The 25,758-nt window shown below is 47.1% G+C and overlaps 1 protein-coding gene across 1 annotated transcript in view; it reads right to left on the reverse strand.

Annotated features, from left to right (window-relative positions):
* Positions 1 to 16,029: 16,029 nt before the first annotated feature.
* LOC121632633 (rho GTPase-activating protein SYDE1) overlaps positions 16,030 to 25,758 on the reverse strand; it is a 40,239-nt gene continuing 30,510 nt past the window's right edge. Inside the window, exons 12-14 of the mRNA XM_041974280.1 lie at positions 17,455 to 17,695; positions 17,056 to 17,343; positions 16,030 to 16,883 (exon numbers count right to left, since the gene is read on the reverse strand). Coding sequence (XP_041830214.1) covers positions 16,708 to 16,883; positions 17,056 to 17,343; positions 17,455 to 17,695 — 705 coding nt within the window. The 3' untranslated portion in view covers positions 16,030 to 16,707. The remainder of the gene's footprint in view (positions 16,884 to 17,055; positions 17,344 to 17,454; positions 17,696 to 25,758) is intronic.

Consider the following 25,758-nt stretch of genomic DNA (forward strand, 5'->3'; position numbering starts at 1 on the left):
TAATGCTCAAGTAATGCGTTGGGGTCGTGAAGATTGTCCGGGAGAGAGATGCTGTCAACTTTTGAACAGAGTGTGTCAATATTAATGTCCTTTACATTCCTAAATGAAATGAGGCGAGGGGATTTTACAGAAGTGAGAGTGAGGGCAGTGTCAAAAGTGAGCAGTAAATGATCGGTTTCAAGGACAACAGTGGATGAGAGGTTGGAGGGGGAGATGCCAGAGTAGATGAGTAAGTCCAGAGTGTGTCCTTTTGTGTGTGTTGGGAAGTGGATGTGTTGTTGTAGTCCAAAACTGTCCAGGCATGAGAGGAAATCCCGAGTGAGGGGAAGATTGATATTGTCAACATGAATGTTGAAATCCCCCAGGAGCATTATGTTCAGGGAGAGTGGAAAGCTGAGTGAGTAGCGTGGTGAAATTATCCAGAAAGTCCTTATGCGGCTTTGGGGGGCGATATATTGTGGCGACGGTGGTGGGGGTCGGTCCAGGGAGAGTGAAAACAGTACACTCAAAGGAGCTGAAAGCGGGTACCGAGACTGGCATAACTTTCCAGTTCTCGCGGTGAAGTACCGCGAGACCACCGCCACGCCCACAACTACGAGGATGACAGATGTAAACAAACCCCGGTGGTGTAGATTCATTTAGCTGAGAGAAGCCGTTTGATGACTGCCAAGTTTCTGTCAAGCAAAGAAAGTCAAGCTTACGGTCTATGAGGAGATCCTGAATGAGATGACCCTTGTTCGTGAGAGAACGGATGTTGAGCAGACCGAAGTGAACAGTGGAGTTGTTGAGCTTGACCGGGGGGTTAGCCGACCTTGCTAAGCTTGCTAACACCCCGTGATTAGCAGCCCTACCGGTGTTTCTAGGAGGATGACGAGAGGTGGACCAGATGGATTTAATTGCCGTGGAGGAGCTCCTGTTATGGACAGTGCGGCGAGACCCACGGTGGATGTATCTCCGGCGGGGAAGGAAAGCGATGTCCGGGTGGAAGTGAAGCTCGGCCGGTGGTAGGAGAGTAGGCTGATGTCGGTGGAACCAGAGTAACTCAGCTGCAGGGTAGCGGTGTAGTCCAGCCACTGGACGAAGGCAGGACGACAGGAGCGACCAGGTGAGCAGAAGGCAGACATACAGCTTGCTGGCCCACATTTCTGCTAAGATAGCCAGGTGGACCAGTAGACGCCGAGGTGATAGGGCAGGTAATGAAGTGCAATCGCGCCAACAGCAAACTTAAATAACCGGTGTTAAAGTCAATCACACCATCAACCACGCTTAAAAAATCACAAGATTAAAGTCCGAAAAGAATGGAGGAATTAAGAGAAAACACTTTAAAAAACACTTAAAAACTTTTACCGGTGGGTAGCGGCGACCAGACGTGCCAGCGTCCACCCAACCGGAAATGATGTATAGTCTGTTGTGACACTGCTCCCTGATTAACAGGGTAAAATTTATTTATTGATTCCTTGGCCTTATGTTTGGTAAGGACACCAAAATCAGGTATATTTTTCCTAACACATGATGGATTTATGTAGCTGTCTCCATCTTATCTCTTCTTCATATGCCTGAAGGTGAGATGATGACAGCTTATTGTGTTATTCAGAGATAAGCCTCAATAATCCACAGGCCCCATATGATGGCTCATGGACCGCTGGGGGTCTCAGGCCCAAACTGAGGAACAGTGATTCTGGGTGGCCATCCATTTTAAGCATTAATTAGTCAAGTTGTCCAAATTAAGGTTCAGGCAGAAAGTCTGTTTTTTATGGTTGTGATTAAGGTTGTGCAGCTGAGGTGAATCGGGCAGTCATCTGTATAAAGACTCCATGATCATCTCTAGTCTTCGCTGGATCGTACTACTACTAGTGGTAACCGGCTCTGCACATATCTAATCTAAGTTATCTTGCCTGTGTTCTGACCTGCTGTGATTCTCTCCCAAGCTCCCTGTCCTGGAAACAACTACGGACTCATGTGAATCCTGTCTGCCCACTCTCTGCCTTGTCTGCCAGCCTGCTCCTCACCTCGATCCGCACTGGAATCCTTCCCACTCATCACCAATTTAGAATAAAATACTCACTGCATCTCAACCGTGTGCTCTCTTCCTTGGGTCCAAACCCCGATCTTGACAGAACGATCCAGCCAACATCATGGACCCAGTGGGACAAGCTTCAGCGGTTGCTGGTAAATCCGACTCTGGCGGTGAGTTGTTTTTTGCCGTTTCTTCCCAAGGAAACCTGCTTGGACAACACTCCCAGGTACTCCGATCCCTCAGTGACAGCCATCATGCCTTACAGACCCAGCTAAATGACATCACAGACCCAGCTAAATGACTTGGTGTGGTGACACCACCACAGCTATAGGACTTCTTTTAAAGAAAAGAAACATTTTGCGCGTAACAATGCGATTAATTGTGAATAAAAATTTTAATTGTTGCCCAGCATAGATATATATATATTAGTGCTGGGCAATGATTAAAATTTTTAATCGCGATTAATCGCATGACATGCTGCGATTAATGAGCACAAAATGTCTCTTTCCTTTAAAAAGAGGCCTACAGCTATAAAAAGAAAATGCAGTAAGTTTTGGTTTACAAACACGGCATCAGGGGTCTCCAACCTGCAACTCTGGGGCTGCAAGTGTCTCTCTGGACCTTCCACAATGCCTCTAAATACGTGGCTAAAATATTTTTTCTTTCCTGTCATTAGGTTGGAAACCATGGACTTTTTCCACAAATATAAAAAATAATATCTACATTCCTTAGCAGAAAGTCTGTCTATCCTCTTTTTTTTTTTTATATAAAAGTTTTATGTTTTTCTTTATTTTGAAACCTTAAAAATGAAAATAAAAATGTGGTTCTTCAAAAATAACAAATATCCTATGGTGGCTCTTCATTAAAAATATATATTAAGTTTCCTTTTTGAAAAGTCTGGTAACATCTGCGTCTCTAAAGTAGTTTTATTTAGCTGGCTGAGGGAAAAAATGGCTCTTTGGATTGGAAAGGCTGCAGACCCCTGCACTAAACACATGAACAGGTTTAGCAGCAGTTTTCTCTTTAAACAGCAACAGTTAAAATATTTCTTCATATATAAAACCACATATTTATGAGAAAGAAGGATGAAATGTTCAGAATTTACTAACTAAAAGGTAAAAAGTCAGCAGGATGAATTTAAAGCTGTGAAGCTGCTTCCTTCTAAACACAGAAGGAACAATATGTGATGAATATCAGCATCAGGTGAACAGACAGAAAGCAGGATGAGAATCTCACAGCTTCTAGATGGTGAGGAGAGAGAAATATTCACAATATGTACAATAACTTCCATCCATGCACCTTTACTGCTTCATTATCCAGATTTCTGGATATAAATTCTCTAAACTTTCATTCTTAGCTTGACTGTTTAGCTTCACCTCTGCACCTGCAGCCTCCGCTACCGGGAGTTAAGGGTTAACATCTGGTTTCCGGGTGTAGCGTCAGGTCTGTAGATGTAACTATAAACATGTGTGGTATCCACAGAAAGTCCAGAATCTCAGCTACCAGCTCAGTAAAACCATTTCTATCACCAACAAACACAGTTAAGACAACAAATTTTTTAAAGAGCAGCTACACAAAGTCCGAAAAATATGTAAACACAAATGATGTCTCCTCGTGTCCACCCCACGGCATTAGTGCGCAGGCGCTGCGTGAGTGGCAACTTGTTACAGGGGCTACAACTTTTCCGACTTTTTTTTTGTGTTTTTTTAGTGTTTTTATTCTATTTTTATTACTTATTTTACGTCACATCGGCACTTTATGTGAGGGTGAAGCTATGGAGGCCCACTTCTTTACTTTCGTAGCTTGCGCCTTGCTATTATCGGAACTTTTTGGTGTAGCTGTGGGAAACACACTCAACCACGGCTCCATTGTTTACTCCCGGGATCAGCTGTTAGCCCTGCGACACACACCCTCTGTCGGCGCGGGGAGGCCGGAGATCCCCAAGGAGTTACGGAGGAGGAAACGAGGCTGTAGATCGGGAGTTAAGCGCAGGGAATGGAAAAGACGGTACAAGGTACTGTCTGTCATCATGGGGAATGTAAGATCTCTCCCCAACAAGATGGAAGAGCTAACAGCGCTGACCCAGCTGCAGAGGGAGTACCGTGAGTGCAGCCTCCTGTGTTTAACTGAGACGTGGTTGAGTGAAATTTCTCCGGACTCTCACGTCACCCTGGACGGATTCCAGCTGGTTCCTGCAGACAGGAACGCAGCAGAGAGCGGTAAGAAGAAGGGAGGGGGGATCGCTGTGTTTGTGAACAACAGATGGTGCCACCCTGGACATTTAACTGTCTCTCTGCACCAGAGACGTGGAACTGTTAGCTGTTAGCATGCAGCCATACTACCTCCCGAGGGAGTTTTCACATGTTATTGCGGTGACAGTGTACATCCCCCCTCAGCGGTCGCTGCTGCAGCTGCAGATCTGATCCACACCATCGTCTCCAAACTCCTAAACAAGCACCCCCAGTCCCTCCTCCTAATCTCCGGTGACTTCAACCATGCTTCCCTGTCCTCTGCTCTTCCCACCTTCACCCAGTATGTGAAATGCCACACTAGAGGCAATAAAACTTTGGACCTTCTTTATGCAAACATTAAGGATGCATACACCTCATCCCCCCTCCCCCTGCTGGGTCGCTCAGATCACAGTCTGGTACACCTCATCACAGACTACACCCCGGTGGTGAATAAACAGCCCCCTGTGAGGAGGCCTGTGAGACAGTGGTCTGAGGAGTGCAGTGCTAGGCTCAGAGACTGCTTCCAGTCAACAGATTGGGATGCACTCTGCAGCCCCCATGGCAATGACATTGACAGTATGACCCACTGCATCACGGATTACATTAATTTCTGTATGGAAAACACTGTGCCGTCCAAGTCGGTGCGGTTTTTTCCCAATAACAAACCCTGGGTAAACTCTGAGATTAAGGCCCTACTAAATGAGAAGAAAAGGGTCTTTAACTCGGGGGACAAGGAGGAGCTGCGCAGAGTTCAGAGGGAGCTCCGATATAAAATCAGGAAGGGGAAGGATTCCTACAGGAGGAAACTGGAGAAGAGGCTGGAGCAGAACAACACCAGGGACGTCTGGAGAGGACTGCAGAACATCGCAGGCCACGGAAAAGGAGTGGGGAGAGACCAAATCAGCGGGGACAAGGACTGGACAGATGAATTATATCTGTTCTTCAACAGATTTGATTCTGCCTCACCTCCCTCTCTCACCCCCACTACCACCTCTTCACACCTCCTCTGGTCAGCCGCCCTCCTCCCCCCTCTTCTCGACCTGCCACCCTCAACATCTGACGCCCACCAGCCCACTGCCCCCCTTCCAACTAGTTCACCACCCCCCTCTATCCCTCCTCTACCACCCTCACCACTCATCATGCCCACATCACCACTTCAGTTATCCTCCACCCCCCTCTCCATAACAAGCGATCAGGTGAGAAGTCAGCTTAAAAAGATCAAGGCAAGGAAGGCCCCAGGACCAGACAGCATCAGCCCCAGACTACTCAAGGACTGTGCTGAACAGCTCTGGTGTGGTCAGGCACGTGTTCAGTCTGAGCCTGAGCCTAGAGAAAGTCCCGGCCCTGTGGAAGACCTTCTGTGTGGTCCCGGTACCGAAGATACGGTGCCCAAAGGTGCCCAACCACTTCAGGCCTGTTGCCTTGACTTCTCACCTGATGAAGACCATGGAGAGGATCATTCTGAAACAGCTAAGACCCCTGGTGGACACTCAGCTGGACCCCCTGCAGTTTGCCTACCGGCCTGGGATTGGAGTGGACGACACAGTGATTTACTTGCTGCACAGATCACTGTAACACCTGGAGGTCAGCGGAAGTGCTGTGAGAGTCATGTTTTTCGACTTCTCCAGCGCTTTTAATACTATCCAGCCTTCACTGCTAAGAGTGAAGATGGAAAGTATGGGAGTAGACCAACACCTGACTGCATGGATTAAGGACTATCTCACCAACAGACCACAGTATGTGAGGCTGCAGCACTGTGAGTCTGACGTGGTGCTCTGCAGCACAGGTGCCCCTCAGGGTACGGTGCTCTCTCCCTTCCTCTTCACTCTCTACACTTCGGACTTCACTTACAATAACACACACTGCCACATCCAGAAGTTCTCCGATGACACAGTCGTTGTTGGCTGTGTTTCTGAGGGGGACGATCTGGAGTACAGGACAGTCATCAGGGACTTTGTCAGCTGGAGTGAGCGCAACCAGCTCCAGCTAAATACCAGCAAGACAAAGGAGATGATTGTGGACTTCCAGAGGAAAGCATCCTCTCTGGAGAACTATAAATTCCTGGGTGTTCACCTAAACAACAAACTGGATTGGTCTACAAACACCCATGCCCTCTACAAGAAGGGCCAGAGTCGCCTCCACCTGCTGAGGAGACTGAGGTCCTTCGGAGTGTGTGGGACTCTCCTTAGGACTTTTTATGACTCTGTGGTGGCCTCAGCCATATTCTATGCTGTGGTCTGCTGGAGAGGGAGCAGCACAGACAGGGACAGGAGCAGGATCAATAAACTGATCAGGAGAGCGAGCTCTGTCCTGGATTGTCCTCTGGACTCCGTAGAGGAAGTGGGGGAGAGAAGGATGTTAGCCAAACTGACATCCATCATGAGCAACACCTCTCACCCCCTACATTACACTGTGGGGTCCCTGAGCAGCTCCTTCAGCAGCAGACTGCTACACCCACGGTGTAAGAAAGAGGCTCCGCAGGTCCTTCATCCCAACTGCTGTCAGACTCTACAGCAATCTGTAACACCTGAACCAGGCTTCATGTTGTAGTCTGTTTACACTGTTTACACAGTCATTTATACCGTCACCTTAAACTGTTATTGTTTTTTATGTTTATTGTGTTATATTTAATTCTTAGGTTTATCTATTTATTCTTTCTTTTTTCACTTTTTCTGCTTTGCTGCTGTAATAAGTGAATTTCCCCGTCCGTGGGATCAATAAAGTTTAATCTAATCTAATCTAACACGAACAAACGGCTCCTCTACTGAAAGCTCACATCTCACAGATTCCACAGCTGGAAGTTTCATCTCGCTACAACCAAGATTCACCGAACCAGAGGCAGAAGAAGACCCGATTTATGCTACATGTTTGTAAAAGTCAGAAAGCATGTCTTACCTTTGCTGTCTTGCATAAATGAAAACCGCATTTATTAAAAAAAATAGCAATAAAAAAGTTTTCCGTCCAAAATTTAAGGTGTTCTGTCCATCTGCATGTATTTTGACAAAGAGAAACGTCGGTTCTTTTTTTTCTTCTTCCTGTTCCAGACAGAAAACATCTCTTTATTTTAATAAACCCGCTCTCTCCCGTTCACGTCAGACGCACCGCTGCAGCAGGGAAGAGAGACATGGACTCCATGTTTCTGTCATCAAAGCCAGCGGCCAGCAAAAAAAAAAATTTTTTTTTTTTTAACGCACGATTAAAAAAACATAACGGCGTTTATTAAGCATTCCGTTAACGTGCGATTAACATATAATCAAGCTCCCCTAAATTTTAAATTTACATCTGGTCCGGGCTAAGCCCAGGATGTCCTCAAAAGCTGGACAGCTTTATATTGCTGTGTCTCCTGGTGACCTGGAGCCAATTAACGTCCTTTTAAACTGGATTTTAGATATAAAGTCATGGATGGCAGAGAACGTCTTACAGCTCAATCAGGACAAAACTGAAGTTTTAAATATTGGCCCTTAAAACTAGAGAGAGATCATTTTATCAGAATTACAAAACTTTAAATATTCTCAGTATGTTAGAAATCTGGGCGTCCTTTTGGACTCTGTGCTGGATTTTACTCCCCACATTAAAAAATGAAACAAAAAAAAGGATTTTATTATCTTAAAAGCATCGTCAGAGTACGCCCATTTCTCTCTTTTACCAGCACCATGCTACCGAAGCTTTTATTTCTAGTAGACTAGATTACTGTAATGCGCTGCTCTCTGGTCTTCCTAAAAAGCCCATTTCTAACCTGCAACTACTCCAGCAACTCAGCAGTAGATTTCTGACAAGGACCAGAGGGCAGGAACACATTACGCAAGTTTTAAAATCACTGCACTGATGGGTGGGGCTGAGAGTGCATATATGAGTTAGAATGAGCGGGAGTGTGCAAGGAAACAGGTGTGTGCATGTGTTTCTGTGTGTGGTTGGGGGGGGCTGGGCAGGCCTGGGGGTGGTGGGCTGTGGTCCCCATCCTCTCATTCCCCGTTAGGGGTGTGGGAGGGTGGGTACTTTCTGGGGTTGGTGACAGCTCACTGGCTGTGGTCCCTGAATGGCGTGGTCGTGGGGGGCGGCCTCTCCTGGCCTGTCTTGCCCTGGGGGGCCTCCTGGGGAGCGGGGGTGCCTAATGCCACTAGAGGCTCATCATCCAGACGGAAGTTTGCTTCCCTCTGGACGTACATCCCCGGACCCCTCTTACTTCCCGCTCTCTCTGTCTCACACACACACACACACACACACACACACACGTAGGGAGTTGGGAGGCGTGGAGCCATGCGGGGTGGAACGGAGGAGACCATTCAGTGGTCTCCTTGGATGCACCCCGTGGCGACTCGCCTCTCAGTTTTAATTGCACCAAGACACCAAAAAACAAGAAACACAACACACAAACAACACCTGGGGGGCATGGCATGCGGGGCCACTTAGGTGGGGCTTGGGCTTGGGGCTTGCTGTCCTTTGGTCCACCTGGGGTGTCCCCCACGGGGCATGGTGGGTGGGTTGTGTGTGGTGTGACTGTGTGGTGGTGAGTGATTGTGGGTGGAGTGGGGGGAGGGTGTGAGTGTGGGGTTATATGGGGTGCAGATTGGAGTAAGTGGGGAGTGTGGGGAGGGGGCCGATAGCACCCTGGTTCCCGGGGCGTGCGGCTGGGACATCGGGGTGTGTGTTGGCCTACGCCGGGTGGCTGTCTGGGGAGGCCTGGTCTTCCTAGGCATGTTGCGGGCCCTCTGCCTTTGGGGGTGGGACGGCTGCCTCTGGGCTCCTGGGGCCCTGGGCCCTTCGCTTGGGCTGCTCTGGGTGGCCGGTCCCTGGCGGGGCCGGCGGCTGCTGATCTTGGCCCACTGGGACCTATGCCCTGGGACCGTGGGGGGCTCGTGCTGGGGCTCTCCTCTGCCGCCCTTCTGGTGGGTTTGGAGTCATCTTTGTGGTGGGGTGGCTTGGGTTGGTGCTCCGGGTCTGCTGCTGGGGGCCTGGGCCTCTGGCCCTGGTCTGCCTCTGGCCTCTGTGGAGGCGTGGTCGCATTTGCATGATCTCACTCACCACTCTTCATCACTGATCACTCCTCTTCCTCATCCTCTGCATGCTGACACAGTCACTGAGTTGTCCAGTGGGTTTTAATACTAAGCGATAATTATTTTTCTTTATTTTTCCTGTGAGTTAGTATCTGGTCGCTGTTATGTCTTTTTGATTTGGTTATTATTTAAAAACTCTTAATGACTAGCAGCCCTGTTTTTTCTGTGTGTGTGTTTCTGCTTTTGTAAAAGTTGTAGGAAATTTCCTGGTGTGTTCATGTACAGGTGTAACAGTTTGTTGTCTGGTGATGGTGTGGATTGAAGGGTCGTTTCCTTCTGTCTGTGATCTTTTTGTCTCCTTTCTTCTTTCCCTTTTGCTCTTTTTGCTATTTTCCATCTTTTTCTGTCCCCTCTGGTCAGGACCAGCAAGATTACGTAGATTCCGTGATTCAAAGTAAATAAATAAATAAATTAATCACATTATCAAGAGGAGCCTTACCCATAGGCCTCCCCTTGGCAGAGCAAATTTGTTCAGCACGATACAGCAACCAGATTATCATTTTGCTGCTATGATGCTGGACAGGACAAGTTAAAAAAAAAAAAAAATAAATAAATAAAAAATCACTGCACTGGATCCCTGTGTGAGAAAGGCTGGACCCGCTTCCATTCTGGAGTTGCTCCCAGCCAGAGGCACTGAGCAGGTGTGAGCATGCTCATTGCCCCCCAACTTGGCACCTGTACATTGGGGTTTACCCCAGTGGACCAGAAGGTAGCCTCCCTCTGCCTTCAGGTGGGGGGACGGGTCCTGACTTTTGTTTGTGTTTATGCACCGAACAGCAGTTCAGAATACCCACCCTCTTTGGAGTCCTTGTAGGGGGTGTTGGAGAGCACTCCTTCCGGGAACTCTCTTCTGCTGGAGGACTTCAATGTAGGATTGTCTTGGCTGACACATCTCTATAGCATCGCGTGGACATACGGGACAGTTTCCCCTGGACAGGCAGACTGTGGTGGAGGGTGTGCTCCAACTACAGGTGGATCACACTCCTCAGCCTCCCTGGTAAGGTCTGTTCAGGGGTCCTGGAGAGGAGAGTCCGTCGGATAGTCGAATCACAGATTGTAGAGGAGCAGTGTGGTTTCCTTTCTGGTCCCTGTACGACTGGTGTCAGATCTTGGTCCGCATTGCCGGCAGTAAATCAGAATCGTTTCCAGTGAGGGTTGGACTCCAGCAAGGCTGCCCTTTGTCACAGATTCTGTTCATAACTTTTATGGACAGAATTTCTAGGCACAGCTGAGGTGTTGAGGGGATCCGGTTTGGTGGCCTCAGGATTGGGTCTCTGCTCTTTGCGAATGATGTGGTTCTGTTGGCTTCATTGGGCCGTGATCTTCAGCTCTCACTGGAGCGATTCGCAGCCGAATGTGAAGCTGCTGGGATGAGAATCAGCAACTGCATTAAATATTTTTATGTTTTTTTAAAGTGGTCCATCAGGATCTCTGTCTATCACCCCAAAAAAATTCCACTTCTTCCCTCTTTTTCCCTCCCAAGCCATCATGGAAATGATGTGATGAATATGTATTACAGGCATTCACCTGTCCATTTATAACCACCATGTGGACACAGCATTTCCTTTTAGTTTGCTTTGCTACACACAGTTTGATAAATGAGGCCCCTGGTGTGCAACTAGGGCTAAATCACAACTTAAGCATCAACATCTGGCCCAGTTTCCGGTCCAGTTCTGGCTTGGATTTGAAAAAACGGATCCGCATCAGTACTGGCCCATTGTGCAAAAGGCCAGATCTTTGGTGGGCTCTGTGCCGCATACGGACCAACTGATTTTTGCTGTCAGGGAAGGAACCACCTGAGAACTAGGACTTAGTACTTACTTTGTTCCAGGCTCCGTGACGCACCAGTCCACACAGGGAGCATGTCTGGTACGGAGCACCAGCAAGTGCAGTCTGCTTAGCTGGATCCACGAGATCACAAAATCACAGGAGAATCTGAGAATCTTGTGATTCTCCACTTCCAGGATAAATGTCTCGTCATCTATGATGAAAACAAAAACCCACTGAGACCCCCTGATTGATTAATGGCGTAATGTTTACATGGTTCAGCAGTGCAAATCTGCACGGGGGCTTTTATTTTGAAAATTATCAGAAGCTTTTACACTGCTCCCATGTCTGATTTCCTGTCTGCTCCCATCTGAACTGCTGAGTTGATGAGTTCTGGATGCGTGCTCCGTCACAAATAGACTTGGCGCGTATGTTTAGTGGAGAGAGTGGAGATCTGACATGCACCGTGGTGCCCAGAGGGAACCTAACCATTGACTAAAATGGCTGCGAATAGCTGTGGAGGCCACGGCGCAGCCGGTGGAAATTTTACATGAGTGTGAGAACGGAGCAGGCGGTGCCCTGAGCACCACAGGTAGGTTTTATGTAGCAACCCTTGGCATCAATAAAAAGAGAAGAGAGCTTCTGACAACATATTTTATTTCTTCACTTCTAGGGGTGCAGGAACATTCTGAGCCCCACCAGCATCATATCACCAGCACCGTGAAAACTTTAACATAAAATAAATACATTTTTTTATGTTTTCATAAAACTTAGCTGTAAGCAAAGTTTTATTGTGGAGTTCAACACCCTGCACATGCACAGTAAAATATGGAAACGTCCTTTTAAATATTGTAACTCATAAGTGCAGACGTCATCACCCCAGTGTCTGCATATGCAACATCTAACAGCGTAAAAACACAGATTTCTAAGTAAACTGCATGAACATATTTGATGCTTCCACACTTGGCTTTACATAAGATTCACATTTACAGCATACCCTGCTCTGCTTTCTGAGGGTGCGAATAGCGACTTGGAAAACATTGGCTTTAACCCATGTTCACATGAGGCACTGTTAGCTTCTTTAACACATGCTGGCTAAAACTGTACAGGGGAGCAATAGCATGAGATAAACGGAACGCACAGGCAGGTTAAGGAACAAACTAACCATATAGTGTAACATACATGCAAAGTAATATTTAAACAATTATATCTGATACTGTAACTCACTTTAACACAGAGGTTTTTCTGCCGCGAATCTAGCAGGTGGAAACTTATGTGGCCTATATTTCTATATTATATCAGCTCCAGGGCACGCAGCTTTGATGATGTCAGCATCACACAAACAAATCAATGAACTAGCAGTCCTTTAAATTATATTTCCTTTTCTTTATATAGTTGTTTTTTAAATAACCTTGCAAAAAGCAGACTTTAAAGTTAAACATATTCATCCGGAAGCATCAGAGGAAACGTCTCAGTCTGCAGCTGCAGAGGAGAACCACGACCTGCAGGACCTTCCACACCAAGCTGGTTTCTGATCACCATCAGCAGAGATCTGTCATGATTTTAAAGTTGGTTGATTGCAATTTTATTCTTGTGTTTCTGGTGCAATCTCTCCAAAGCTGGAGCGGGAGTGTACCAGAAGGGGAGCAGACCGAAGCCTGACATTATTGAGAAAATACTTTTTAAATAAAAATCTATAACACAATCTATATCACAAAGTTGCACAAGCATTTGTCTCAGAATTCATTTTAATACAACTGTATGAAATCAGTAACAATATCCCTGCTGCACCAGCACCCTCCCCTCCCTCCATTAAAAAGTGATAATGGACACCTATAAAAGAAGTTCCAGTCAAAAAGACTTATTGTTGTAAATTATTGCGCTGGCTGAACGGTAGTTGGAGTTGGTAACCGTGGCAACAGAAGCTCAGACGCCGGGCTGCCGACACGTCAGATCATGTCTGTGATGGGGCTTTGTTGTGAAAGCAGATGAAGGCTTATTGGGCTCCGTCAGTCCAGGAGAGACGAGGATGGAGCAACATTTTGTCGTCCCGCAACGTCCCAACCAGCAGCGGTCAGGGTCCACAAACGTTAAATCTCTGTACTTCAAACGCCACTATGGACATGCTAGTATCTTTATAAGATGTTGTGATCAATGGCAATGTTGTATTTAATTTTAAATATGTTGTTGTCTGTCTTGATTACCTTACTTACATACTTGATACAGAGTGAATGGTGGATAACATTATAAAAACAATTTAGGATAGACTTGATACACATTTATGATCAGAGTGAATGGTGGATAATATTTCTTGCAATAAAAATGATTTAGGAAACGATCTGTGGACTTTCACTGTTTGAAACAAAATGTTGCATCATCCTCTGGACACACACCAGCTGTAAGAGCTGCACCCGCCCTTGGAAATGTTTGTGTCATGTAACATAACGTAACGTTAATCAATCATCTCCCTTCCCTCCACTGATCAGGTCTAACACAACAACTGACCGACTAAGCTGCAGTTTCTGTGTCAGAGCCAGTTACCTTGGCAACGTGTCACAATGAAATAGTCCGGTCAGCTGCTTCTTGGGAAAACTTAATTTTAACGGTGAAAAACAAGATGAACAGACTAATAATTTATTTAATATTTTTTCTTTTGTAAGAGATAAGCATGATAATGCCCGTTGAGGTATCCATTATCATAAATTAATGGACAATGTGGCGGTGTGGCCAAACAGGATGTGAAGGGTATTATCCCATACATAAATATAATGCTTGTTTTCAGAAAACAGCCAATGAAAGAGCCTGACTGATTAGTTCAAATTTGGTTATAGTAATATCCTTCCTCATTGCCAGAAGGTGGAGCCCTGAGAAATTCATTTTATTAATTAAAAACAACAATAACAACAACAACAATAATAATGTTTATTTATGTTGGCAGTATTCAGACACACAGACACGCTTTGGTTACATCATCTCCATGGAAACAACATCATCAATAAAAACACAAGTGCTCAATGAAACTGTGCAAAACAAAATAATACTGAACAGAAACTGATCAAACATGTCTGTGGCCAAACAGGACCATTCATGGCCAAACAGGACTGTCTGTGGCCCAAAAGGATGGTCCGTGGCCAAACATGACACTTTGTGGCCAAACAGGACAGTCTGTGGCCCAACAGGAGCTTCTGTGGCTCAACAAGACCATCCATGGCCTAACAGGACTGTCCATGGCCCAACAGGACCATCCAGGGCCCAACAGCAGCATCTGCGGCCCAACAGGAGCATCTGCGACCAAACAGGACCGTCTATGGCCCAACAGGACACTTTGTGGCCAAACAGGACCGTCCGTGGCCCAACAGGACTGCCCGTAGCCAAACAGGACAGTCCGAGGCCCAAAAGGACCATCCGTGGCCAAACATGACACTTTGTTGCCAAACAGGACAGGACAGTCCGTGGCCCAACAGGAGCATCTGCGGCCCAACAGGAGCATACGTGGCTAAACAGGACGGTCCGTGGCCCAACTGGACTGTCAGTGGCCAAACATGACAGTCCCTGGCCCAACAGGACCAGCTGTGTTCCAGAAACTCACAGTTTGCAATTCTGTACCATGATAATACTGCAGGTGGTGAGCCCCTCCCGTGGTGAGGCGGGGGATGTTGAGTCCGAGTGGGCTGTGTTCTGTGCCTCTATTGTCAAGGCGGCCAGCTGCAGCTGTGGCCATAAGGTTGTCGGTGCCTGTCGTGGCGGTAACCCCTGAACTCGCTGGTAGACACCGTCAGCAAGGGATGCCGTCAAGCTGAATCCTGAGTCCTATCGGGCCTTTTAGGCCTGTGGGACTCCAGAGGCAGCTGATGGGTATCGGCGGGCTAAGCGGAGCGCAACTTTGGCGATCACTAAGGCAAAAACTCAGGCATGGGAGGAATTTGGAGAGGCCATGGAAAATGACTTCTGGACGGCTTCAAGGAGATTCTGGTCCACCATCTGGTGGCTCAGGAGGGGAAAGCAGTTCTCCATCAACACTGTGTACAGTGGGGATGGGGGGCTGCTGGCCTCAACTAAGACGTTGTGAGGCGGTGGAGGGAATACTTTGAAGACCTTCTCAATCCCACCAACATGTCTTCCGATGAGGAAGCAGAGTCTGGGGTAGCTGGTGCTTGCTTTCCTATCTATGGGGCTGAGGTCGCTGAAGTGGTTAAACAGCTCCTCGGTGGCAGGGCCCCCAGGGTGGATGAGGTCCGCCCAGATTTCCATAAGGCTCTAGATGCTGTAGGGCTGTATTGGCTGACATGCCATTGCAGCATCGAGTGGACATCGGGGACAGTTCCCCTGGACTGGCAGACTGGGGTGGTGGTCCCCCTCTTCAAAAAGAGGGACCAGAGGGTGTGCTACAGTAACTACAGGGGGATCACACTCCTCAGCCTCCATGGTAAGGTCTATTCAGGGGTGCTGGAGAGGAGGGTCCGTCGGATAGTTGAACCTCGGATTGAGGAGGAGCAGTGTGGTTTTTGCCCCAGTCATGGAACAGTGGACCAGCTCTACACCCTCTTCCGGGTCTTGGAGGGGGCATGGGAGTTTGCCCAACCAATCTACATGTGCTTTGTGGACTTGGAGAAGGCGTTTGACCGTGTCCCCCGGGGACTCCTTTACGGGGTACTCCGGGAGTACTGCAGGCGGATCGGTGCGGTGTCTGCAGTGATGCAGACTCTGCATCGGTCTGTCGTGGTGAAGAGCCAAAAGGCAAAGCTCTCAATTTACCGGTCAATCTACATTCCCACCCTCACCTGTGGCTACGAGCTGTGGGTAGTGACCGAAAAAACAAGATCGCGAATACCTAAGGCTGAAATGAGTTTTCTCCGCAGGGTGGCCGGGCTCTCCCTTAGAGATAGGGTGGGAAGCTCTGTGATCTGGGAGGGGCTCAGAGTAGAGCTGCTCCTCCACATCGAGAGGAGCCAGATGAGGTGGCTCGGGCATCTGGTTAGGATGCCTCCCGGACGCCTCCCTGGTGAGGTGTTCCGGGAAGGTCCCACCAGAAAGAGGCCCTGAGGAAGACCTAGGACGTGCTGGACGGACTACATCTCTCTGCTGGTCTGGGAACGCATTCAGGATCACTCCAGATGAGCTGATGAATGTGGCCGGGGAGAGGGAAGTCTGGGCCCCCACGACCCGAAAGTGGCAGAAAATGGATGGATGGATGAATAATACTGAAAAACACTCCAGGTTATCTAGTTCTGAATCAGAACCTAGTGCAAGACCAGGAAACCAGAACCAACAGGTCTCGTCAGGTCTGTGCATCAGCACAGGAAGCAACAAAGCGGAAGTCCATCAGAACTTTCTGTGGTCCATCAGGACCTACTTTGTTCAAAGCCTACATAGAACTTAATTCTGATGGGAAATGCTCCAACTGGGAAATGATCTGATGGGGGAGAATTCCAATGGGGAAGAGCTCTGATGGTGAAACGTTCTGATGGGGAATGTTCCAATGAGGAAACAATCCAACGGGAAAAGTTTATACAGGGAAGAGCTCCAACTGGGGAAGAGTTCCCACGGGGAAATTTTTGGATGAGACCGCTGCTCTGGTTGAACATCAGATCCTCCTCAGATCCTCCTCATTCTCTTCCTCATCCTCCTCAATCTTTGTCTACAGGCAGATCTGTTTGGCCAGTTCTTGGTCCAGATCGTGGATCAGGGTGTCAAAGTCCTTCAGACTGAGACGACAGTTAAATGGAGCGTCAAAATCCAGAAACTCATCCACGTAAAGAGATCCTCCTCCTGATGACCACTCCTCCTTCCTCCTCTCCTCTTCATCACCACTGCCTGAAACAAGAACCAGCAGAACGGGTGAGGAGCAGTTCAATCACATTCAAGAAACACATCCAGAATTCTGGTTCTAATTCTAGTTGAGTTCTAGACCAGGTTAGCCTCTGCAGAAGATCTGGTTCTGGCAAAGATCTGAACCAGGTCAGCCTCAGTCCGGTTCTGTCTTTACCTCCATCACTCTCACTTCCTGCCACCTCATCGTAGTCGACGTCCTGCCTGGACAGAAGGTCTCGTCCACAGACAGTCCAGTCTCCGGCGTATCGGTTGGTGATGGATGGTGGACTTTCCAGCCGGGTCATGCTGCCACGCTCTCGCCGTGACACCACCGCTTCCTCCTCTGTGTTCGGGTTCATAGCCAATTGCAAGACGGGTTGATACTGTTGCTGGCCCAGGGGATTGTGGGTAAATGTGGGGGAGGATGCAGGAGCGTGGTCATGTGCTGAGACTCGTGTTGGCACTGAGAAGGAAAATGTAGAAAGTAAATGACATGGTGGTTCCCATAGCAACAGCAAAGTGTTAAAGTGGATGAAGCCTCAGGTTGAAGAAGTGACTGCCTCTTCCGTCTCACCTGGCCACAGCTGCAGCAGATAATGCAATGCCTCGATGTGCCGTTTGAAGTCTACAGCACTTGCCATCTCCCCTCCAGGACCCAAGCTCTTTCCCATTCCTCTTTCTGCCCTCCAAGCTTCCTGAGTTGGGGTGAGGAGAACCGGGCCAAAGCAGACGGCCAGATTCTGGTGGGTCATTCTGTTGGAGGAGCTGAAGGATGCCACCAGGCTGAGGTGGTCAAGCAGGAGAGAAAGTGTGGCCTGGAGAGAGGAAGACAACAGGAAGAATTGAGTTATACAGGAGTTCAGCTTTTACCCTAAAGCCACCACCCTGCTGAATGCAAACAGTTCCTCCCTACCTAGTTATTGTTTATGTAGCTGCTATAATGCACATTCACTTTACATTTTTCCATTAGCTTAGCTTGTAAAGAAGTTGTCTAGTTATCATGTTAGATCGGGACAAACAACACACACACACTCCCAGGGAGAATTTAGAGTGACCAGTTAACCTAACATCATGTTTTTGGACGTTGGGAGGAAGCCGGAGAACCCGGACAGAAACCCACGCATACACGGTTGAGAACATGCAAACTCCACACAGAAAGGCCACACCCCCAGGTTTTAACATCCACCCAGTCGAGGCTCGAACCATCGACCTTCTTGCTATGAGGCTGCAGGGCTAACCACCACACCACCGTGCAGCCCTAATGCTAAGATTCTAGTATTAATCAGTCACGATATAATCAGGCATTCTTGAGCTCATGATTGGTCAAGTGACACCTTTTCTACTGGCAGAAAAAAGCGCTAGTAAAGCTACACTAACAACACTATACTAACAAAAGCTTCACAAATAAAGCCAACTAGCAAAACTACACTAACAAAGCTACGTGAACAAAGCAGTGCTAGTAAAGCTACAAGAATAAAGTTAGATGGGTAAAATGGAGAGACTAATTTCCCAGTCGTGATTATTGTTACTTAGTGATGACGGATCTAATCTACATGTCATATGTTACTGGCACCTGAGCTAGGGCCAATAGGCCGGCAGCAAGCAGCAAGGCTAGGGAGCACTGAGTAGCCAGTACAATGTAAAACACAGAGAGGAGACCTGTTTTAGCGTGTTATCCAGGCCTATGCTGGTTTCTTCTGAATTGCATTTTCAATAAACAAATACATTCACAAAATGTCACTGTGAGCTATATTTACAACAAAAGAAACCAAAACTCACAGATCAAATAAGGAAAAATTAACTACTTTAGCAGAAAGTGCATAAAATGTCATAAAAATAATCTTTAAAAAAGCAAATAAAAACCAATTAGTCTTAAAAAATTAAAATAACTAACAAGATAAAAAATTAATGCACCTACAGACCTAAAGACCCTTTCAGTCTTACGGCAGAACACACTTGTACTTAATGGCGACGGTGAACAACATGGCAGTGAGAGTGAAACAGAACAGTGTTTTTCTACATTGTTGGCTATATTGTTGGCACCATGCCTTCAAAATGCCGAGAATTAAATAATTTTACATGAACATCAAAATTTCTACTAGAACCAGCATTGATGCCTCCAGAAGCAGCGATCCGCTTCTGGAAAGGTCGCTGCAGATAAGTTGCTCTAGACAACTTGAAAAGTCATTCCAATATGGCGTTTCCGAAATGGGCACGCTTGAAAACCAACCGCATGCATGAAAAAACAGAGTAGTAGAAGTGTTTACTGTGCATGTCTACGTGAAACAAGTGAGTAAAGTAGTACCCACGAGTGAAAACACAATGTTTGCAAGCAGAGAATCACCCTGGTGAGAGCCCATCAATCCACTGTGGACATGTGGACCACTACCAAGCTGGTGCCAGAATGTGTGGCTTGCTGTCTGTCTCTACGCAACCTTGTGTTTTTTTTTTTCTATTTGTTTCTATTGTTTTTTTTTATTGTATTTTTCTTACATCTCACATTGACTCTGTGCTAGTGTCACCAGACATCACTCAATCAATGACCACTTTCTAAAGAATTGCTGAGATCTGAGCAGGATGGACAAAGCAGTTGTCCTCTATGACTCTCGGGAATCCCAGCCTACCTGTACTGTGTGTTGTCTCCACCTTTGCAAAAAAAAACAAAACATGGATTTTGCGGAAACAGAGTGATGGCTGGTCAAACTGAGGGCTGTAGCCCGCTCTTCTCTGAAAACTGGACCGGATTGCCATTGCTACATCTCGTTGTGTTCATTGGATCTGAGGATCTCCTGCGTGGTTCCAGACGGGCTGAAGCACGGCCACCTGCGTCCTTACCTTCACCAACGAGGAGTGGATCCCTGCAATCTGCAGGTGCTGTGTCAGGCCTCGACTGTGTCCCTGGCTCCAGCTACAGCTAAGATAGCCTTGGTGAACGCCAGATTGCTGTCCAACAAGTCATTTATTTTAAAGGATTCTGTGTCACGAGTTGGACTTGGATGGCGGTCAGTGAGTCCTCTGCTTTTATGGGACTTTTGCCTCCTGACTGTATGTATTTTAGCTCTCCGAGGGTGACAGACTGCAGGGGTGTTGTGGCGACTGTCTACAGGAAAAACTTTTGTAACCCAGGTGCCAAAACTGCTAAATCTTGGGTTCTCACTCCACTATGACTCTTTGAATTTGGTGTTTCAGCGAGTGTGTGTGTCATGTGATTACCTGTGGTCACATGGGCTGCGCTCAGCCAATCGTCACACTTTATTATTCGGCAGTCAAACACTGCATGGGAGATGCGAGGGACACATGGGGGAGAGTTGCTGCAGGTTGGTGCTTAATTACTTTTATTTGCTTTCCACTTAATGACAACCTGTGAAACTAAATGTACTCACTGATAATTCTCAGGCGCTAACTACCGCTGCCCATATTCGTCGAGAGCCGCGTTGGCTAGCTCAGAAACTGCGGAATTGGTGAGTAACTCTGTTAGCGCTAGCTTAGCCTAGCCGGTCCCATTAGTTTGTATGGGCTGGTTAGCCTCGTGTTTTAAGCTTGTTCTCTCACAACATCCATGGTTATATGAGACCAAATGAAACTTAATCATTGTTTAAACTGTCTTTTGTAACACTGTGACTTTTTAATGTATTTTGTGGCATTTGTAAAGGGCCAAACTTTATATTCCATTGATGCTATTAATCCAATGCATTTTGATGCACTTGTGGGTTAGCATTTGGGTTATTGTTAAACCTTTAATCATCTATGATATATTTATCCATTATATTAATATAAATATAGCAAATATTTATTATGATTATTGGATGAACAAAACTGAATTATTACTAGAATATTGTACAATATTGAGCTCTAGATTACTTAATATTTATAATACGAACCGTATTGTTTATTTTGAATACTGAATTGTGAATTTTATGCACAAACTTATTGAATACTCGGTCCTGTTTCTGCACGGGCCAGGTTTTTTGGATGGCGAGCTAAGACTAGGCCTCGAGCCTGAAGACCATCAGTGTAACCTGAGGAACTGAATCTGAGGGACTCAGCCTGCTTTAGCTGGACTGGTAGGAGGCTCTTGCAGCCATTTTGAGAACTTCACCATTGCTCTTACTGTCCCACCAGCTACATACACATCTACATATCTACACACTCAGGACTGTTTTTCTTTATTTCTTTTGTGGACTCAATCGTGTGGACTGCGATTGGGACAGGATCAATGATCCTATATACAGTACAAGGTTATTGTCATTGTTGTTTGGGATCTTGGTATTGTTGCTTGTTTTTTGATATTGTTGCTTGTTTTCTTTTGTACAGCACTAAACTAAATGATTAATAGTGTTAATTGTTCCTTGTGAATGGCCATTCGAACTCACTGTTATGTATGTTGTTTGTCTGTTGTTATTTCCACAATATATGGTACCAAACCACACCAAGAAACTACAGTCTCTGTCTACTCTCTCCATGAGCTGAGCCAATCTTCTGACCTAGCCCAAACCTTAAACCCTGTTGTAATGTTACCTAAGTCAGTACTTTCATTATAACTATCGTCACTTATAGCAACGTATATGCTACACTTTGCTCGTAAACTCTCGATGACACCACCTAACTCTAGTTTGGAGGTGAATTTGTTTGAGACTTCCTGGCTCATATAGTGCCGATTTCTGATCGAGTCGTAATTGTCAATGATTTTAACATTCATGCGTGTTGTCTTGACAAGCCCCTGGCTTTGTAAGTCTCATTGACTCTTTTAGCTGTGTGCAGAATGTATCCGGCCCCATGCAGGAACTTGGGCACACATTTGACCTGGTCTTATCTCATGGTTTTATTGTTTCTAATTTGAATATTGGTGATGCAGTTTTTTTCTGATCACATGCCTGTGGTGTTTCATATCCCTGCTCTGTGTAAAATGGATAAACTGTGTCTTGGGTTCGCAACTTCATCATATGTTTAACCCCTCCGCTGCTGCTCATTTTTCTGCTGCATTTAGGGAATATTCTGTTGAGACTCAGTCGGGCTCCCAGTATTGTGATACTGATGTTGATGCACTCTGTTCTCATTTAAATTCATGTCAGACTTCATGAGACTGTGTTTCTCCACTAAAAGAAGAGTCATTAAACCCAACAGTGAAACTTGGCTGAATGAGATAACTTGCGAGGCATGGGACGCCTGTAGAAGAGCTAAGCACAAATGGAAAAAAAAGACAAGTTACAGGTGTCTTTCCAGATGCTAAAAGACAGCTTGTGCGTTCATAAAAAAAACCGTGAAAGGTGCTAGAACAAGATATTTCTCTATAAAATTATATCATCAAACTGTCACAATCCTCGTGTCTTGTTTAAGACTATCAAACACTTTCTTAATGCCTGTCGAACTCCTTCCTTAGAGGACTCAGTTGAGGTTTGTGGGAAGTTCTCCCAATTCTTTATTAATAAAATGGAGAGCACCAGGTCCCTTATAAACCCCCCGACTCATGACCCATCTATTCCCTTCTTTGCCACTACTGTTTTGAATACTGTTGAGCCTATCCATCTATCCTTTTTAGAGGAACTTACAGGTCACACAGGAGCCTCAGGTTCCCCAGCTGACCCAGTCCCACCTAGGCTTTTTAAAAAAGTTCTTCCCTCCATGGAACCACATACTTTAAATATTATAAATGGTATGATGTTGTAATGGTGTTTTGTTATTGGCCTGCTGTGCTCATCGTGGATTGTCCATAACGAACACCTTGTTCAGGCATAAGAGTGCCCACATGTGAACTTGGCACCAGGACACTCTAGGCTGCAGTTTGATGATCGACTTTGTAGTCGTGTCGTCGTACTTGCGGCAGCATGTTCCGGACACTCGGGTGAAGAGAGGAGGCGGAGCTGTCAACTGATCACCACCTGGTGGTGAGTTGGCTCAGATGGTGGGGGAGGATGCGGGTCAGGCCTGGCAGACCCAAGGGTGTTGTGAGGGTTTGCTGGGAACATCTGGCAGAGTCCCCTGTCAGAAAGAGTTTCAACTCCCATCTCTGGCAGAGCTTCAACCATGTCCCAGGTGAGGCGGGGGACATTGAGTCTGAGTGGGATGTGTTCCTTTCCTCTATTGTTGAGGCGGCCAGCCGCAGCTGTGAACAGCAGGTCGTTGGTGCCTGCTGTGGCATAAATCCCCAAACCCGTTGGTGGACACGGGGGGTAAGGGATGCCATCAAGCTGAAGAAGGAGTCCTATTGGGCCTTTTTGGCCTGTGGAACTCCAGAGGCAGCTGATGGGTATCAGTGGGCTAAGCGGAGCGCAGCTTCGACGGTCGCTAAGGCAAAAGCTCGGGCATGGGAGGAGTTTGGAGAGGCCATGGAGAATGACTTCCGGACGGCTTCGAGGAGATTCTGGTCCACCATCTGGTGGCTCAGGAGGGGAAAGCAGTGCTCTGTCAACACTATGTACAGTAAGGATGGGGGGCTGCTAAACTCGACTCGGGACATTGTGAGTCGGGGAAGGGAATACTGCAAAGACCTCCTCAATCCCAACAACATGTCTTCTGATGAGGAAGCAGAGTCTGGGGACCCTGGTGCTGGCTCTCCCATCTGTGGGGCTGAGGTCGCTGAGGTGGTTATAAAGCTCTTTATTGGCAGGGCCCTGGGGATGGATGAGGTCCGCCCAGAGTTCCTTAAGGCTCTGGATGCTGTAGGTCTGTATTGGCTGACATGCCATTGCAGCATCGAGTGGACATCGGGGACAGTTCCCCTGGACTGGCAGACTGGGGTGGTGGTCCCCCTCTTCAAAAAGGGGGACCGGAGGGTGTGCTCCAACTACAGGGGGATCACCCTCATCCTCCATGGTAAGATCTATTCAGGGGTGCTGGAGAGGAGGGTCTGTCGGATAGTCGAACCTCGGATTGAGGAGGAGCAGTGTGGTTTTCGTCCCAGTAGTGGAACAGTGGACCAGCTCTACACCTTCTTCAGGGTCTTGGAGGGGGCATGGGCGTTTGCCCAACCAGTCTACATGTGCATTGTGGACTTAGAGAAGGTGTTTGACCGTGTCCCCCGGAGACTCCTGTGGGGGGTACTCCCGGAGTATGGAGTGCCGGACCCGCTTGTACAAGCTGTCCAGTCCCTGTACGACCGGTGTCAGAGCTTGGTCCGCATTGCCGGCAGTAAATCAGTCGTTTCCAGTGCGGGTTGGACTCCACCAAGGCTGTCCTCTGTCACCGACTCTGTTCATAACTTTTGTGGACAGAATTTCTACAGCCGAGGTGTTGAGGGGATCCGGTTTGATGGCCTCAGGATTGGGTCTCTGCTCAGCTGTGGGTAGTGACTAAAAGAACAAGATCGCGGATACAAGCGGCCGAAATGAGTTTTCTCTGCAGGGTGGCCGGGCTCTCCCTCAGAGATAGGGTGAGAAGCTCGGTGATCCAGGAGGGGCTCAGAGTAGAGCCTCTGCTCCTCCACATCGAGAGGAGCCAGATGAGGTGGCTTGGGCATCTGGTCAGGATGCCTCCTGGACACCTCCCTGGTGAGGTGTTCCGGGTACATCCCACCGGAAAGAGGCCCCGGGGAAGACCCATGGTTCTATTCTTGGGCTTCTCCTCTTCTCACTTTACCTCCTCCCACTTGAGTCCATTCTTCATAAACATGGCGCTACTCTTCATTTTTATGCTGATAACAGCCAGATATATATGCCATTGAAGCAAAGTAATGCTTACTGCATAAAACCACATTCATCCTGTATTGACATGACATGACAACAAGGTTCAGAACAACGCTGAGGAACGCTTTGTACATTCCTACTTTAACACACGATGTCTTCTCGGTAAAAGCAGCTACCTCAAGTGGAGCAACTGTAATCTTTAAGGAAAGGAGCAACGTTCTGTTTCATAGAGATGGTAGAAAATTCCCCATACACATGTATAATAATCTGTAATCAGAGTAAGAAATGTCTCGATTTGCAAAGTTTTCATGAAATATTAGGACGTTGTAATTAAGCTGATTTACTAAAACTGTTGACAGGATTGGATTAGATTAGATTAGATTAAACTTTATTGATCCCACGGATGGGGAGATTCACTTCTTACAGCAGCAAAGCAGAGAAAGTGGAAAAAAAAGAAAGAATAAATAGATAAACCTAAGAATTAAATATAACACAATAAACATAAAAAACAATAACAGTATAAGGTGACGGTATAAATGACTGTGTAAACAGTGTAAACAGACTACAACATGAAGCCTGGTTCAGGTGTTACAGATTGTTGTAGAGTCTGACAGCAGTTGGGATGAAGGACCTGCGAAGCCTCTTTCTTACACCGTGGGTGTAGCAGTTTGCTGCTGAAGGAGCTGCTCAGGGACCCCACAGTGTAATGTAGGGGGTGAGAGGTGTTGCTCATGATGGATGTCAGTTTGGCTAACATCCTTCTCTCCCCCACTTCCTCTACGGAGTCCAGAGGACAATCCAGGACAGAGCTCGCTCTCCTGATCAGTTTATTGATCCTGCTCCTGTCCCTGTCTGTGCTGCTCCCTCTCCAGCAGACCACAGCATAGAATATGGCTGAGGCCACCACAGAGTCATAAAAAGTCCTAAGGAGAGTCCCACCCAGGAATTTATAGTTCTCCACCACCTCTATGTCCGATCCCTGGATGTTCACCTGTTTGAGAGAGGATGCTTTCCTCTGGAAGTCCACAATCATCTCCTTTGTCTTGCTGGTATTCAGCTGGAGCTGGTTACACTCACTCCAGCTGACAAAGTCCCTGATGACTGTCCTGTACTCCAGATCGTCCCCTCAGAAACACAGCCAACAACGACTGTGTCATCGGAGAACTTCTGGATGTGGCAGTGTGTGTTTTTGTAAGTGAAGTCCGAAGTGTAGAGAGTGAAGAGGAAGGGAGAGAGCACCGTACCCTGAGGGGCAC

This window comes from Melanotaenia boesemani, chromosome 21 (assembly GCF_017639745.1).
Source record: "Melanotaenia boesemani isolate fMelBoe1 chromosome 21, fMelBoe1.pri, whole genome shotgun sequence".
In the NCBI taxonomy this organism is placed as follows: domain Eukaryota; kingdom Metazoa; phylum Chordata; class Actinopteri; order Atheriniformes; family Melanotaeniidae; genus Melanotaenia; species Melanotaenia boesemani.